General features: G+C 35.3%; 1 protein-coding gene across 1 annotated transcript; it reads right to left on the bottom strand.

The window, feature by feature from the left end:
• Nucleotides 1–12,036: 12,036 nt before the first annotated feature.
• LOC132613324 (uncharacterized) lies at nucleotides 12,037–13,703 on the bottom strand. Its single transcript, XM_060327341.1, has 2 exons — nucleotides 13,170–13,703; nucleotides 12,037–13,060 (listed from the first exon to the last, which is right to left on the bottom strand). Exons 1-2 carry the CDS (start codon nucleotides 13,701–13,703, stop codon nucleotides 12,152–12,154), a joined length of 1,443 nt encoding a protein of 480 aa, XP_060183324.1. The 3' UTR covers nucleotides 12,037–12,151.
• Between the last annotated feature and the right edge of the window lie 2,741 nt (nucleotides 13,704–16,444).

Here is a 16,444-nt window from a genome sequence, read left to right as displayed (position 1 = left end):
GCAAATGGAGTGAAATGTGTATTTTTTGCTATAAGTGAAATGATTTTATAAAATTATTTAGATAACATGTTGCCATTTCATTTGGAAAGATAATTTCTATAATATTATAAATCGTGTAGAAATTGATTTACACATTTATATAATTAAATAGGGAGTATTGCTAATTTCCACCTAGAAGATAATTTCAAACAATTTGTCATTGAATTGTTTAAATGCCAGAATATCAATTAGCAAGCATTTCACTCTGTTTAAATTTAAGGAATCTGATCAATCAAATGAATTAATCATTTTACCCTTCAATTCTCAATTTTGCGTAATCAATATACTTTCTTGCAATTTATTGGAAATAATCATAATTAATTAAGTGTTTAATTGTGGTTAACTCCCACAAAATTGTTTACTTAGTGGTTAATAACGGCTACAATTGAAATGATCAATTGTTTAGTTTAGTTCTGGCTTTAATTGAAAATGGCCGAATTCATTGGTCTAAATCAAGTAAGGTCATTATTGCAAATCTGACCTCGATTGAAATAGCCTATTTCCGTGGATTAAGTCATTTGAGGTTATTATTGCAAAATTAGTTTTCAATCATTTAATTGGACCTAATAGGGCCTTAATTGAAATAATTGAGTTTGTGCTTAAGTCAGTCATGGTCATTTCTGCAAAGATTAGTTTTAATTTGGTCAATTGGAGTAAAATGGCTACAATTGAAATGTCCAATTAATGGGCATTGCTTTAATTTTGGCTATTTTCTAAAGAATGCATATTTTCCCCTCCCATATACGTATATATACGGATATACACCCGTGTATATATATATATATATATATATATATATATATATACGCGTGTATATCACGTATATATGCTTTATTTGGATTTGTCCTATTCCCCATTTCTTTTAAATCAGCCGAGTCCAGGCCCACACGGACCGGACCCGGCCCAAGTCAGCACCTAAAAGGGGTAATACCCCATTTTTCTTTTCCCTTTCCACAAAAACCAAACGTCCCTTTCCCCTTTCGTCAAAACCCTAGCCGCCAGGGTGTACCACTCTCTCTCTCTCTTCGTGGTTTTTGCCAGAAATGACATCGGAACAGTGTATCCCAAATTCAGACTTTGTTCGTCTGTTTTGGGTAGAACAATTAATGTTCCTCTCTCTTCCCAAATGCTGCCATTGAAGCACCAAAGAGGTGAGGTTGCCCCTCTATCTATGCTTTTCCTGCATTTTCAACGGTCATACATTGTAGTTTCTTAATTGTTTTGTTGTATTATGATTTGAACCCACGATTTCCATTGGTCCATAAAGGAACCACTCGGATTGACTTCGATGGGGTCAAATCTGGCCGTAGATTTACTTTTGTGCTTATTTCCTAGTCATTGAATGTGGTATTGAGAGATGCAGTTGTGAAAATTGCAAAACTCCCACACCGGTTCACGGCTAGGGTTTGAGAATTTGGGGGTTCTATATAAAGAACCCCATTCTCCACATTTCCAAAAAAAAAGTTGGAGCATACTGAAAATTCAATATACTCGAAATACTTAGTGTTTCAAAATATTTGAGACCTTTAACTTTTCTGAGTTAAGTAAAAATTTTAAAGTTTGTTTTCTGGGTTTTGTGGCTGAGTTTTTGGGATTTGAGGAGCAAAGGAATCTCCAAGTTCATTCTCGATACAAGGCTGCACAAAAGAAAGGTAATTCTCGCTTCCCTTTTATTTCTTGCATTTTTCTTTATGTTTTCTTGAGTTATTATGTGTTAGTTTGTTAGTTCATTCTCGATACAAGGCTGCACAAAAGAAAGGTAATTCTCCCTTCCCTTTTATTTCTTGCATTTTTCTTTTTGTTTTCTTGAGTTATTATGTGTTAGTTGTTATTAGAGCATGTTAATTAGTTAGCTTAAGAGAAAGACTTGTTTGTATTCTAGTATTTTTGGATTTAGTTAGTCTTGTATGTTAGTGTAACTAAGCATGTTTATCTGGGTTAATTCAGTAGGTAAATAATGTGTATGTATGCTAGTTAATTTGGTTTTCTAAAATATGTTGGCTATGGGATGTTTAGTCTTATCTGTATCTAATGAAGTACACTTATAGGCTTTAGCCTTGGTTTGGTTGTTAAGCACGTCTCAAATATTATCTTTATCTTAATCTGTCCTGTTGAATTTGTGCATATGTCAGTAAGCTCAGTTTGTCTAACATGCTTGTATTAGTTTTAATATGCTTAGTTAAGTAGTTAATTAATCCTGCTTAAGCTGAGCATGTTTAGCCCAACTTGATTCATCTTAATCTGTTAATGCATTAGTTTAGTCTGGATAAGCATATTTGTGTTAGCTCAAGCATGATGTTTAGTTTATGTTAATCATGTTTATATGCTAGTTCAGCTCAGTTTGTACAATGACGAGTGTCTGACGTATATATATTTTAACTCGTACTTTATCAAATAATAGTATAGAAAGATGTCAAACCCACAGAGATTGGTTTATCTATTCTACACACGTTTCTTGTTTTAATTACTATTTGAGACAATCAGAAAGAGTTGAGCTGTGAGTTAATTAACTAAATATACGAAAATAGAGCAATGAAGATGTATTTTGGTTTTTTACAAATATAATAAAAGGTGTTGGAATCATGACTTCACTTGATATTTCTAGTATAAAGTAAATTCTTTAATCTTCAATTTCTATTTCTCATAAATGTATAAATGCCTCTCACGATTACATTTATATATTATTACTTAAGTTGAAGAATTAATCGCACTCCTCTCGGTTATACAAATTAATTATCAAAATAGTAATATTAAAGCACCAGAAATATATGCTTGAACTGAAATATGCTCTTTATAGTAAGTTCCTTTCGGTTACCTTACTTGCTATAACTAATCAATACACTATCCGCCTCTCTCGATTACAAATAAGTGTAAAATTAATTACGACATAAAAGAGATAGATGTCACTAAATAAATGTTAACATCCTATCACTACGACAGTCAACTATGTTACTTCTTCCGCCTCTCTTGATTACAGAAGTAGTAACAAGTTAATTGGTAGTATAAATTAGATAAACGTTAACAAATAGAATAACATTTAACTGTAAAGCATATAAAAGTTAAATAGAAAGCTTCCGCTCAAACATGTGAAATTGAGGAATAATATCTACTATTATATAGAAATATCAAGATCCGTCATTCTCGCAACACAAAAGAAAATTACTCCATATTGGAGTTAATACAATTAACGGAAATAATCTTATACATTAAATAAGAAAATAGGAGAAATATTCAAGAAGAATGATTCCACTATTTAATTAAAAGCAGGACTTAGAATAATTTCCTATCCTAAGGCCTCATTTGTTTTCATTAAGATTAAGACGTTTGAATCTGAATGCACATCTGAATGATTAAGATGTTGTCTCTAGATCTGAACACTGAATGATTAACACTGTTTGTTTTTCAACATCTGAATGTCCATAATATATTTATTTAAACATTATAAATATACACTTCAAATAAAAAGTAACTAAATATTAGAAAATAAATACAAATTTAATAAAATAAAAATATTATTTGATAAAAAATAAAAATATTATTTGATAAAAAATGAAACATTTATGTTCACTAGTAATGATGGAGATGATTTATAGTGATGGTGGGTGGGGTAGGTGAGTGGTGGTGGGTGGTAGTGAGTGGTGGTGGTATCATTGTTCTGGGTAGGGCGGGGGTGGGTGGTGGTGAGGGGGGTGGTTGGGGGTAAGGTAGGTAGGTGGTGGGTGTGGGAGGGTAGGTGGGGGTTAGGGTGGTGTTGGTAGTGAGTGGGGTAGGAGGTAGGGTTGGGGGTTGGTATAAGGGTGGGGTAGCGGAGGCTTGGGTGGTGAGAGTGGGGGTGGTTGGGGTAAGGTAGATGGGGGTGGGGATGGTGATGGGTTGGGGTGGTGTTGGTAGTGGTTGTGAGTGTTGGGTCGGGGTAGTGTAGGGTTAGGGTAGTGTAGGGTTGGGGTGGGTGGTGAAGGGGTGGGGGGTAGTAGAGGGTTGGGGTGGGTGGTGGTTGGTGGGAGTGAGGGGTGGGGTGGAGCTGGTGTTGAAAATTATCCATACAAAGTGCCTCTTAATGATATTAAGACTTGGTTCAAGATCTTAATGAATAAAATCTCTTCAGACCAAATAAGTGCTTAGATCTTCATGTAAAACAAATGCACTTAATGACTTAAGGTTTGAACCATTCAGATTCAGACCTCCATTAAGTGCAAACAAATGAGGCCTAAATAATCGAAGAAAGTATAAGAGAAAGAAGCTTAATAATGGAAAAAAAGTGTTTGAAGCTCTCTGTTCCTCCCCAAACTCGTGTCCCCAGAACTAGAGTTGGATGCCTCTATTTATAGCAAATTTTACCTCTTTTCCAACCAATCACAGCAAGTTTCGACATTTGCAAGCAAATTGTAGTTCAGTTTGCAGCCTACCAGTTTTCTATCTCATCATTTTTTTTTTCTTTTATTTGTTGGGTCCACAAAGAAAATTTGCAAAAATTTCATTCTGTAGCTACCAAAATAAGTAGGCTGCAATCGTTTCCTCCTTTTCATTTTCTTTGTTTATTTTAATATGCACTTTGGGGCACACATCGTATTGGGGCAGGGTGGATGAAATGGAGGCTTGCTTCTGGAGTGCTATGTGACAAGAAGGTGCCACCAAAACTTAAGGGCAAGTTCTACAAAGCGGTGGTTAGACCGACTATGTTGTATGGGGCGGAGTGTTGGCCAGTTAAGATCTCTCACGTTCAAAAGATGAAAGTTGCTGAGATGAAAATGTTGAGATGGATGTGTGGTCACACCAGGAGTGACAGGATTAGGAATGAGGATATTCGGGATAAGGTGGGGGTGGCCTCGGTGGAAGACAAGATGCGAGAAGCGAGATTGAGATGGTTTTGGCATGTGAAGAGGAGAGGCACAGATGCCCCAATGCGGAGGTGTGAGAGGTTGGTCATGGATGGTTTCAGACGAGGTAGGGGTAGGCCGAAGAAGTATTGGAGAGAGGTAATTAGACACGGCATGGCGCAATTACAGCTTACCGAGGGCATGACCTTAGATAGGAGGGTTTGGAGGACCCAAATTAGGGTAGAAGGCTAGTAGATAGTCTCGTTATCCGTTCTTATTAGTAGTCGCAGTATAATTTCTCGTGCTCCGTTTTATGCTATTATCTGCTATTTCCTGTGCTTTGACTATCCTGTGGTATCTGTGTCGCTTGCAGTATTTTAATTTATATTATTTCATTTCCATATCGCTTTGAATCTCTTAGCCTTATCTGACTTTTTTTTATGCTTTTATGCTTTTCTTGAGCCGAGGGTCTTTCGGAAACAGCCGTCCTACCTTGGTAGGTGTAAGGTCTGCGTACACTCTACCCTCCCCAGACCCCACGATGTGGGATTTCACTGGGTTGTTGTTGTATTTTAATGTGCACTTTCTCACAACTTGGCAAGTTGTAAATTCCCAATTGCTTTTCCAGTTAGTAATCACGAACCAAAATGGTAAGGTGTAGGTTCTTCTCTTTCTTCATTTGATTTTCTTTTTCCTTTTTGTTTTAAGAAGTTGGTGGGCCCCACACTCAACAAAATTTGCATAACTTATTTCCATTTTTGCAGCATCTCTTCTTCTTCTTCTTCTTCTTCTTCTTCTTCTTCTTCTTCTTCTTCTTCTTCTTCTTCTTCTTTTTGATTTTGATTTATTTATTAAAATTATGGTATTTCCTGCAAAGAAATAGAATATATTAATATTAAAAATTAAATAACAACTTAATTTATGCGTGGTTTTTCTTTTATCATACAACATACTTGTGTTAACCCTCAGGGGTTGGCCTGGTGGCAATTGACTTGAGCCTTGGGGTGCTCCCTTTCAAGGTCTCAAGTTCGAAACTCGCTGGGTGCAAACAATTTCTGAGGGCCATCGGACTGGGGAAACCCTGAATTACCCGTGGTGCACTTGCGGGAAACTCCTTGCCGAGGGCCTGTGCACCCCCGGGATTAGTCGGGGCTCAAAAGAGACTCGGACACCCGGCGCTAATAAAAAAAAAATACAACATACTTGTGTTAGCTTAATCTGCCTATTTTAAGCATGAAGGTTCAGCCTGTTTAATTGAGCATGTTTAGTCTAGTTTGGTTCTTTTAGTTTAAACTACTTATATGTTGGTCTTTACAAGCATGTTCATGTCAGATTGAATTAGTCAAGCATGATAGTCAGTTTATTTAAGTACACTTAAGTGTTAGTTTAGTTTGGTTAGCCAAGTTAGATGTTTATCCAGTTTGCCTCTTGTGTTGAGTTAGTCCATTCAGTTAAGCATATTCATGTGATAGTTCAGTTTGTTAAATTGAACCTGTTTTGCATCAAGTTTAGATAGTTGAGTTGATAATAATGGCATGGTCAAGACACTGTTATTCCTAAATCTTGTTGTTTTACTCCAGTTTTTGTTTCCTTTGTCATCTGAGCATTTGATTGAATCTTGTACTGTGTTAGATGTAGTTCTTAGTTTGGTTTAAATAGGACAGTGACCCTATAAATGGCTTGAGTACAGTACTATTAAAAGTCTAAGCCTGTTGAAATCATGTTCTTATTTTGCTGAAGTTAAATCTTGTTCAAATGTGCAAACCCTTGCTTCCTAACACTGCTTGCTAGATAAACTGATGTGATGCTGGTTTAAAGTCATACTTTGGGCCAGAAGTCTGCTAAGTGTGTCAACCTGGTTAATTCCTATATATTTGATCATCTAATTGACTGTTTTCTTTACTTATGTATGAGGGATTGGTCTATTCTAATTTAAATGCACATTAAGCATATATGTAAGTCTTTGTGTTTTGACATCATGATTAACATATAAATTGATGTGTATCCTTGAAGCATGCCTGTACTTGTCCAATGTTTAAGTTTGGGACCTATGTTTTGACACTTTAAACTATCTCTGTGCCATGGTGTGTACTTTCCATTACAATGAGATATCAATAGTAAAAATAGAACCCTCATGACTGCTAAACTTGAAGCTATATTATTGGAAGAGGATACTTATTTGGTTCAATAAGATAAACAGACCTTTGTGTGTCTCTTAATGACTCTATGGCCAAACTATGAAGCTTATACCCTGAACTTATTATTGGTTATGGTGTTATAAGTCTCAGATTATACCTGAAGCATGTTAGATTCAATTTCAGTATCTGAGAACCCTTATTGATCTATAGATACTTGAGATGACATAGGAAGTGTTTTGGTGATAAAACTAGTTAAATAACTTTGTGTGTGACTTTGTATGCTTGCCTCATTACTTGATATGTCTGTTGTGCCTATATGTGTGTTTGAACTAAGTACAAAATATGGAGTTAAATGTAATCTGAAGCTACCGTGGTTGTTTGAACATATGTTTATATTATGAGTTTATCCCTCGTTTAAAGACCTCATTGCCTCATGCTGTACCTCAAACATGCCCTGTTTCAGCTCAAAATAGGACCTGTACATCATTGAATAATGATCCTGCATATTACTAGTTTGATTGCTACCTGCATAAAGCCCATGAGTGTTAGATGCCTTAGCATGTTTTATTCTTTGTTGTTCTCTTCTTTTGTATGACTTTCTGCATAGTATACATAGGGATACTTTCTGCATAGTATACATAGGGATATGCCCAGATATACAAGGTATATCCAGTTCTACAGATATACAAGTATATAAAGGCTGGTATATCTAGTATATTGCAGGTATATCACTCATGTGAGTCTATAAATATTGGTCTACTGTTGAATTTCGTTTTGAGTTTGGGCCTATTTTCTCTTCATCTTGTTGTTGGGCTCCCCTCTATGTGTTGAGTTTTCGGTAGTTGGGCCTATCCAGGTGAGTTTTGATGAGATGACCCATCTAGGCTTTGAATATTTTTAGTTGTGATTGATTTGGGCCTGAGATTTTCATAAAGTATTTCATATGTTTCTTTTTGTATGCATGTGTATTTGGTCTGTGTTTTATGTTATTCAAATATTTGATGCCTTAGTTTAAATGCTCAGGCCCTTGCTAATTCTTACCCTTTTTATGTTCCATGTGATCCAACACTGGGCCATTCGGGCCCTTCCCTTGCATTAAACCTGGTTGGGCCAGTGGCTAGCCCAACCTCATTTCTTTGGTCGAGTTCGGGTAAATTTGAAAGGGAAACTAATATTTGCATGAAGGCCCAATCATGGGTGAAAATGATGAAGGCCCAACTATGAGTGAAAATAGTAACTGGTGGGCTTAGGTAGGCCCACCAGCCTAACTCCCTTGTTATTAAATTCATTATGTGAAAAATGTATTTGTAGAAAACGCTTGATGATTATTGGAACCCTTATGAATGCTTAAAACTTAGGAAATATTTAGTATCTTAGTAAGTTGCCAAAACGTTTTTTTTTAACCCGAGCAATAAGTGTTTCTGCATGAAATTTAAGCTTAAATCGTGATTTTAAAAAAACTTAAAACTGGTTCAAGACCACGATTAAGGAGAACGAAAAAAATAGGACTTGATTGAGTCAAATGAGTTCTTAAATTAAATGAAAATGAATGCTTTCTTCTTTCAAGATAAGTTAAGTGACGGATCTGGGGTCATTTTTAGACTGCTGAAATTTGTTTTTTCACTTGGCAGAAACAAACTTCAGAAAGTTGTTGTAAAAAATGGACATAAAATGATTTTTGCAAAACTGGGCTAAGTATCGAATAAAGGTAATAATGCTTTGAACATTTTGGGCTTTAAAGAATGATGTTGGACTTGATGTGGATTTGGACTATAATTTTGGAGTTAGATACATTTTCTGGGAAAGAAAGACTTTTGGACCTGGAAGCCCAACATTAAACTTGGACTGAAAACAAGATAGTTTTCTGGACCTGATTTTGAGACTAAGTTGAATTTGGACTTAGAATATGGGTTGATCAAAACGGGCTTCAGCGGTATAAAAATTGGACTGGGATAAATAAAGATTGAATTCCTTTACAACTATATATGTATAAAATGGATATATACTTCATATTTTATATTTATACGTATAATAAAACCCGTAAGAACTAAACTCATCTTATTGGACTAGAATAGTAGTGACTTTACTCAAGACACACCTCAGGTGTGTCCTAGTCCGACAATAAAGTGAGTTGAATACTTATGCGGATTTTTGAACCCAAAAACCTTTTTTCTAAGGAGATTTTTTGAACCCTTACCTTGAACTTTGCTCTAATAAGATTTTTTCTCTTGCTTGAAAAACTCTTTGAACTCGATTTTTCTAATTTTCCTTAATAAATTAGGTGGCGACTCTAAAATACTAAAATTCAATTAGAGCACTAACAACCTCTTAGTAGCTTTTATGCACCCTCGTAACAGTGAACCGTAATAGATGGCGACTCTACTGGGGATTTCCGAAGTTGTAACCATAAGGGTTTCAATAAAATGTGACGTTAATTGCAATTATTTGCTTAAATGTTTATCTTTCTGCAATTATAACTGCCATTCATTTCATGTCATAAATTCCACCACTCCTGGCAAAAGCATGGTTTCAAAGGGGACACGCGGGATCGCGGTCTAGCCTTCACTAAAAAAAAAAACCCAAAATACCCTTTCTTTGGAACACATTGAACGTTAAGTTGGTGTGCGGTCACCCAACGGACGACAACGGTTCACCTCGAGTAGTTTGTTCGGGTCCAAGGTCAATTCGAAAAGCAAACTCTTGCATATGCCTAGGTTATAGCTAAACCAAATCCAAAGATAAAGCATGCCTTATTCATGAGTCAAGGACTTAGATACCAAAACGGGGACTGTCGGGATTGAAAGTTTGCCTCAAATCAGTAAATTGACGTTTTAAGTCATTTATAGGGGCCGTACATTTATGTGCAGGCCGTACTCGGATGACGTACCTCACGAATGAAGAAATTGAAGATCCTGTAATTTGCCATTCCAAGTACAGCCATAATGTACGGGCCGTACATGGATCACATACCTCACTAGAGAAAATTCGGGGTTATTGGAATTTGACATTCCAGGTACGACCACATTGTATGGGCCGTACATTATTGTATAGGCCGTACCTGGTGCCCGTACAATTCCCGACACAGTGAAAAGTATAAATATGCAGGTTTAGTTGTAAATTCTAGTTTTCATATTCCCATGCCCTAGCACGAAGATTTTCTTCTCCCACCATTAAAATATATCAAGGTAAGCCTATTCCAAGCCTTTCAACTAAATTCTAACATATATCCACGAATGCTAAGTAGAAATTCATTATTCCTAACCAAGGTTTTCAAGAAAATCCATCTCAAGGATTCAAGATTGAAGCTTTTGGGATTCTTCTTCAAGTTCAGACATGTTCTATAAGTTTTGGAGCGATTAAGGTATGTAGGGCTTCTATGCACGTGTGGGAATATCATTGTTCTTCCCCATGCTATGTTCTTCCATGAAAATATGAAGGTTCACCAAAACTAGGGTTTCTAGTCAAATTCATGATGACCCTAAGTACATGTACCATGATATACCATGTTCGTATTAATAATTCGTTATTGTGTTCTTAATATTCCATTTTTGATTATTGGGAATCTGTCTGTAATTCATGAACACCCACGCTTTGCATTCCATTCCATGGATTTTTAAATGCAAGATATGAACTATTATATATGCTTCTTTTCATGGAATTTTACATGCTTCCATGTTTTCATACAAGTTATACTATATATATATATATATATATATATATATATATATATATATATATATATCTTACGAATCATGTTTATGTAATCTATGAGCTTCTAAGCCAATTATATCCATGTTCATGTTTTGAGAGTTGCACAGATTACCGAGAAGGTTTAATACCTGAAACTATGTATGTCAGCGTGTATATATATATATTAAACTTACGAATCATGTTTATGTAATTCAGGAACTTCTAAGCCAATTATATCCATGTTCACGTTTTGAGAGTTGCACAGATTACCGAGAAGGTTTAATACCTGAAACTATGTATGCCAGCGTAGGATAAGGATCTACTGTCGTAACTCATTACAAATGTACATTTTCTTCATCCACATGTATTTCTTTGTGCAAGATCTTTAAATGGTCTATAGTTTGTCCTTGTTTTTCCCTTATGATATCTGTTTTTATGTCAAGCCCTCGATTGGGTGCCTTACTGTAAGCTTAGAGAAATATTTTTTACTTACTAGTTTTCGACACGTACAAATTATGCTAATCAGTATAATATTTCTAAATTAATATAAATAATTAGAATATATGTGATGAGTTATAGAAATTTAATTAAAAGCGAAAAATAAAAGCTCAAACTAATGATTGTTGAGCTTATTCGATCCACTTAATTGTTAAATGTGAAATGATTAACATTTGAAAATTGAATAAGTAAACTTTAGTTATGTAAGTACGATGTGTAGTGAAATAAATTTTAATGTTATTTGGTACAAACATGTGATATGATATGATCATGTCTCATTCAAACACCTACTTATAGATAATTTGGTGGTATATTTCCCATTATAATGTTTGTCATAACCCGAACTCTTATTATGAGCATTAATATCGTTTTTGAGAGTGTAACGTACAGTTATCCATAAGAGAAAACATGTGCGGGGAATACAAGCTAACATTGGGAATTTGACAAGAAGTTCGATATACATGAAAAAGTACAATTACATACAAATATGCAATTGTACATTTAAATTATTACATTTATTGAAAGATGAAGGAGTACAGACGTTTTCCATAATGGAGTAACTATATGCACTGCTATGCTATTTGCTTCTCGTAAATTTCATATTAAAAGGACAGTCAAAGCATGTATGAAAACTAAAAGTTGCAATAATTAAAGTCCAGTCGATAGTGGAGACGGTAAGAGTCCTTGCCATGTAGAGAATTTAGTGTAGTTGAAATTATACATTTAATTTAAAGTTTTTTTAATTAAAGGCCAATATGGTGGATTAAAATATGATGGACATTTTTGTAATTCAACTTTATGCTTAGAGTCTTCCCACTTTTAGTATATTATGATATGATGATTAATTCCATAAGTTTTCCTAATTATTGTTTATTCAAATACAACCACAATGGGAATACAACAACTTATGAAGATACAAGACCTCAACAAAAAGCAGAACGACATGTCGACAGGGATACTACACAATCGTCAATCTTTTTTGAAAGTCTGAATGCATGTGACGATGGTCTGAATTATAGTCATACTGACCGTGAAAATAACAGCAAGGAACACGAGGAAGTTCCAGGGACCACTAAAGTACCTTTGCTTAAATTCAGCATAGGCAACTCTTAGAGGGAGGAGCCTGGTGCTTTCGCAGTAAGTAGAAATCTGTCGTTTGACATGCCTAATAACTTCAGAATCGGGCTTATGATGTGCTATTATATATCTGAAGAAGTCAACCACTGCGTGATCATCGTCATCTGTGTGGTTGAGCTGGACCAGGCCCCTGGCTCGTAGCTCCTTAACATCTTCCTCTCCATGAATGAACGTACTGATTGAACTCAAGTACGATGAGATCCCTGAGGATCCATATTTTGGGTTGCACGAAAATTCGTAAGCAGCTAGGTTTAAAATCAGGATCTTGCTCCAATGGTCGAAAGTTAGTTGTGGAATGAACAACTTCCCTGATAACATATTTGAATAAAAAGAGATGTCTGATAGGGAAGTACTACCGCTGCATTTAATACCTACTTTCTTCAACTCTGTGACTGTGGAAGGTGGACGAGGAGCTCCTGCAGCTCCGGCAGTGGTGGGGATGTAGGTGTCGGTTTTGAACACGAAGGTGGTAGAAGCGGCATCGCTGGCGGCGTGTCTGGAGGCGGCGGCGGCATCGCTGGCGACATAGGCGATGTAGGCGGCGGCGGCGTCTTCATCGTCGTCGGTAGCCACTGAGCGGCTTCTACCAAAAATAATATTCAATTGGTTTAAATAATATTGAAGAATTGAATCAGCTGGGATCACGATTTCTCCATGGTGAGGGACTTGATTGAGTTGTTTCAACCCGCCGCCTAAATTTAATGCAGAAACAACTGTCGATATAATCAACAAATGTAGGAGCTGGAACAGAAGATGTCGTTAACATGAATGGCAGTTCGAATAACAGCGCGTTTAAACCATCATGAAAATAATTTTTATATCCAAATGCGTCTGCTAACGCATCTAGAACCTCGAAAGGCAATTGATTTTCATACAAGTAAAGGTCACGAAGCAGATCATGTTTCTTCGTATTCAAGAAGCTCCTGCCAAACCTAACTAATAGAAACAAGTGATCGCAAATGAATTTAACAACAAAGCAGCCGTCGAGGAACATCAGCTCACACCACTCGCGGTCGTCTTGAAAGGATTCGATAATATCGCAAGAGTAACGATTCCGAGCATTGAGCAGCTTTTCTTCCACACTTGCATATACTTCTCCAATGGATACCTCGTCTTTTACTCTTTTTGCTAATTCCCTAACTGCTTTCTGCTTCAAATCCTTCATGGATTGACCATCAAGGTTTCGACAGTGGATTGGACCGATGGGAACCGAAATGGGCGTGTAGTACTTTTTATAATATTCCTCATTATTCTGGCGAAGTATAGGGGAAATTCTTTGTAATTTGGCCGGCTCTCCATGAGGTGGGTCAGGTATATCAATGACAGATTGCAACCAGTCAGGCACTTCGGCTGCTATACTGTTGATGGCATCAGCTTGAGACATTTGATATATATGGGTATATGTTGGAAGAGGCCATAAAATCAGTTGGATCATCCATGCATATATATACAGAGAATGAACATTAAGAATCTTGCACTTTAATTTGTTTCTGCAAAAGCTACAAGTTTTTATATTACTTAATTTGATACCAAGTCTGGTATTTTTTTGCTTTGACAATGCCTTTATTCTTAACTTGACACACTAACAAAGGCAGATTCTAATATTCTACTCTTTCTCACAGTTATTATCATATTAAAGTACTGAATTTAGAATTACAATCATCCTTAAAACTGCAAATTTGAACGTCATGTGTGAACTATTTTTTTTTATAACCATGATGTTCAGGTCAGCTTACACGCACCTCAACTAATTTCACGGAACATGTGAATTCTATGTCAATGTTTGTTTATAGACCAAAGTTTCTCTAAAATGCGGCTAGATTCCGTCAAAGAATCGTCCTTAGTGGTAAATCATAACAATACATTAAAAAAATGTTTTACTCGTTTTTTCATTCCTTTCTTTTTTAAAATAAAGAGACCGGATGAAAATTTCCTTTTTGTTTTTTTTCAAATCAATACTCAACAAAACAAGGATCACTCCATATTCATCAATTCGCAGCAAATAAGAAAAAATGCTGAGATGAAATAAACTAACCAACCTTCCTGAAAATCTTGACCCAAATGAAAATTGTTGAACTGTGTATGAAGACAACTGTTGCTTTATCTTTCGAACAACCAAAGCTTTGACTAAGCAGATTGCAACTTTCTTCAAGGAGTTATTTGCAAGCTATTGGAAACTACTAGGATTAGGATGTCGGGTAGAGTCACACCTCTCTATAATTGTCATTCGTTCTTAATAATAATATTTCATCTGATTTTTTCCGAAATTTATTTTTCATTATATTTTTTTACTTTTTTATATAACAACATTCTATCTATAGCAGAGTGACATATATTATAGCGGTACACTCTATAAAATTACCTTTCTGTAATAGCCATACTAAAAATTGTGTAATAATATTTTGTAAGAAATATATTATATATAAAAATAAAATATTTAAAAGATTATTGCATAAGTCATTGGAGCGGAAGAACAAGAGACAACTGATGCAGAAGGAGACAATGAAAGTGCTGATAAAGAGCCTCAACTTAATGTTACTTGGAGAAAGATAGAAGAGTCAATTGTTAAGCTCTTATACGATCTTCAAGGAAAAGCTATTGAATTCCCTTTTGTTGAAAGTTTGGACAAAAACGTCAATTCAAGTATTATATTATCACTATAAAACTGAAATTTATGAAACAACCTATAATTGTAGAATTCTTATGTCAAACTTGAAATATTTAAATTTTCAATTAATTTTAAATGCATATGTTCCTTAGATTATAATTCTTATAGGTATGATACAACTAATTATGGACTTATTAGTCTTTTCAATTTTGTATTTAATGAAATATAAAAATTAATTGAGATTTTAAAATTAACCCCATGGCGCTAAGCTTTAACGATGAAAAACAACTTACTTCATAAAAAAAATGTAACGTTTTTGTTTTTTGATTTTATTTTCTAAAGAAGCCTTTTGACCTTCCTTTTTTACATTATTCTAATTTTTTTTTCTTCTATAATTCTATTACTCAAAAGTAAAAAATGTGTTTCTTTATTATATTACATCAGATGATTTTTTTCCTTTATTTCTAATTTACGAAGTCCTAAAAGGCAAAAGAAATCAAAAAAATCCTGTGGCGTTAAGATGCAACGATGAAAAAAACTTTCTTAATAAAAAAATGTAATTAATTATCTTTTTCTCATCAAGTTGATGTCACTATGAAATTTTATATCTTATCTTAAAATAATTGTGAACCCATCCTCTTGAAATTCTGGATTCGTCTTTGAATACAACTCACATTTTACTCCATAATGTAAACATCAATTTTTTTTTTTCGGAAAAGGGCCTAAAATACCCTCGAACTATTGAAAATGGTGCAAAAATATCCCCCATCCACCTTTCAGCCTCCAAATACCCTTACCATCCACCTATTGGGTCTAAAATACCCTTATTGCTAACAGATCCATTTCATTAAACACGTGGAAAGTTTTTATTGGTTGACATATAAAATTAACTAAACTAATTACCTTTTACTAATCTTGACCGGATAACCCAATTCCCCTCCCCCCCCCTCCCCCCCCCCCCCCCGACCCGCCCCCTTTTCAACTAACCATTTAATAGACTAAGAAACCCTCCAACCCATTTGATCCCCCCAAAAAAAAACTACACCTAACACTCATAAATACACCTAACAGATACACATATTCACATCTGCATTCATCTTACCCTCCGTAGATCCCACTACTGAGATTACACTGGGTATGTAGTTGTTGAATGTACACACAATCCTACAAATGCTTGCTTGGTAGATAAGCAACTTGGTCACTTGAATATCAATTTTCATCATATCTCCTGCCGCATTTATAAATTGTACAAAATGAAATTCAAGAACTTGGAGAACGAATTGCAATGTTCCGTCTTGAGGATGAATGTTATGAACCAACCTATTGGGCCGACAAGAAGCAATAAAACCAGAAGGCCTTTACAAAGGTTGATTTGGTATCCAGGCCCAATTAGCAATTAGTGTTAAAGGACTAGGTGCCAAAAAGAAGAGATTATGCAGATGGTAGGAAAATAGTCTTTTCCTTGTCTCCTTTCTCTAAGTTTCTCATCCTCTTTTGGTTTCCTCTTCTCAGTTTCC

This window comes from Lycium barbarum, chromosome 10 (genome assembly GCF_019175385.1).
Source record: "Lycium barbarum isolate Lr01 chromosome 10, ASM1917538v2, whole genome shotgun sequence".
Lineage (NCBI taxonomy): Eukaryota > Viridiplantae > Streptophyta > Magnoliopsida > Solanales > Solanaceae > Lycium > Lycium barbarum.
Note: the sequence above shows the minus strand (reverse complement) of the source record. Positions and strands in the feature narration are given on the sequence as shown.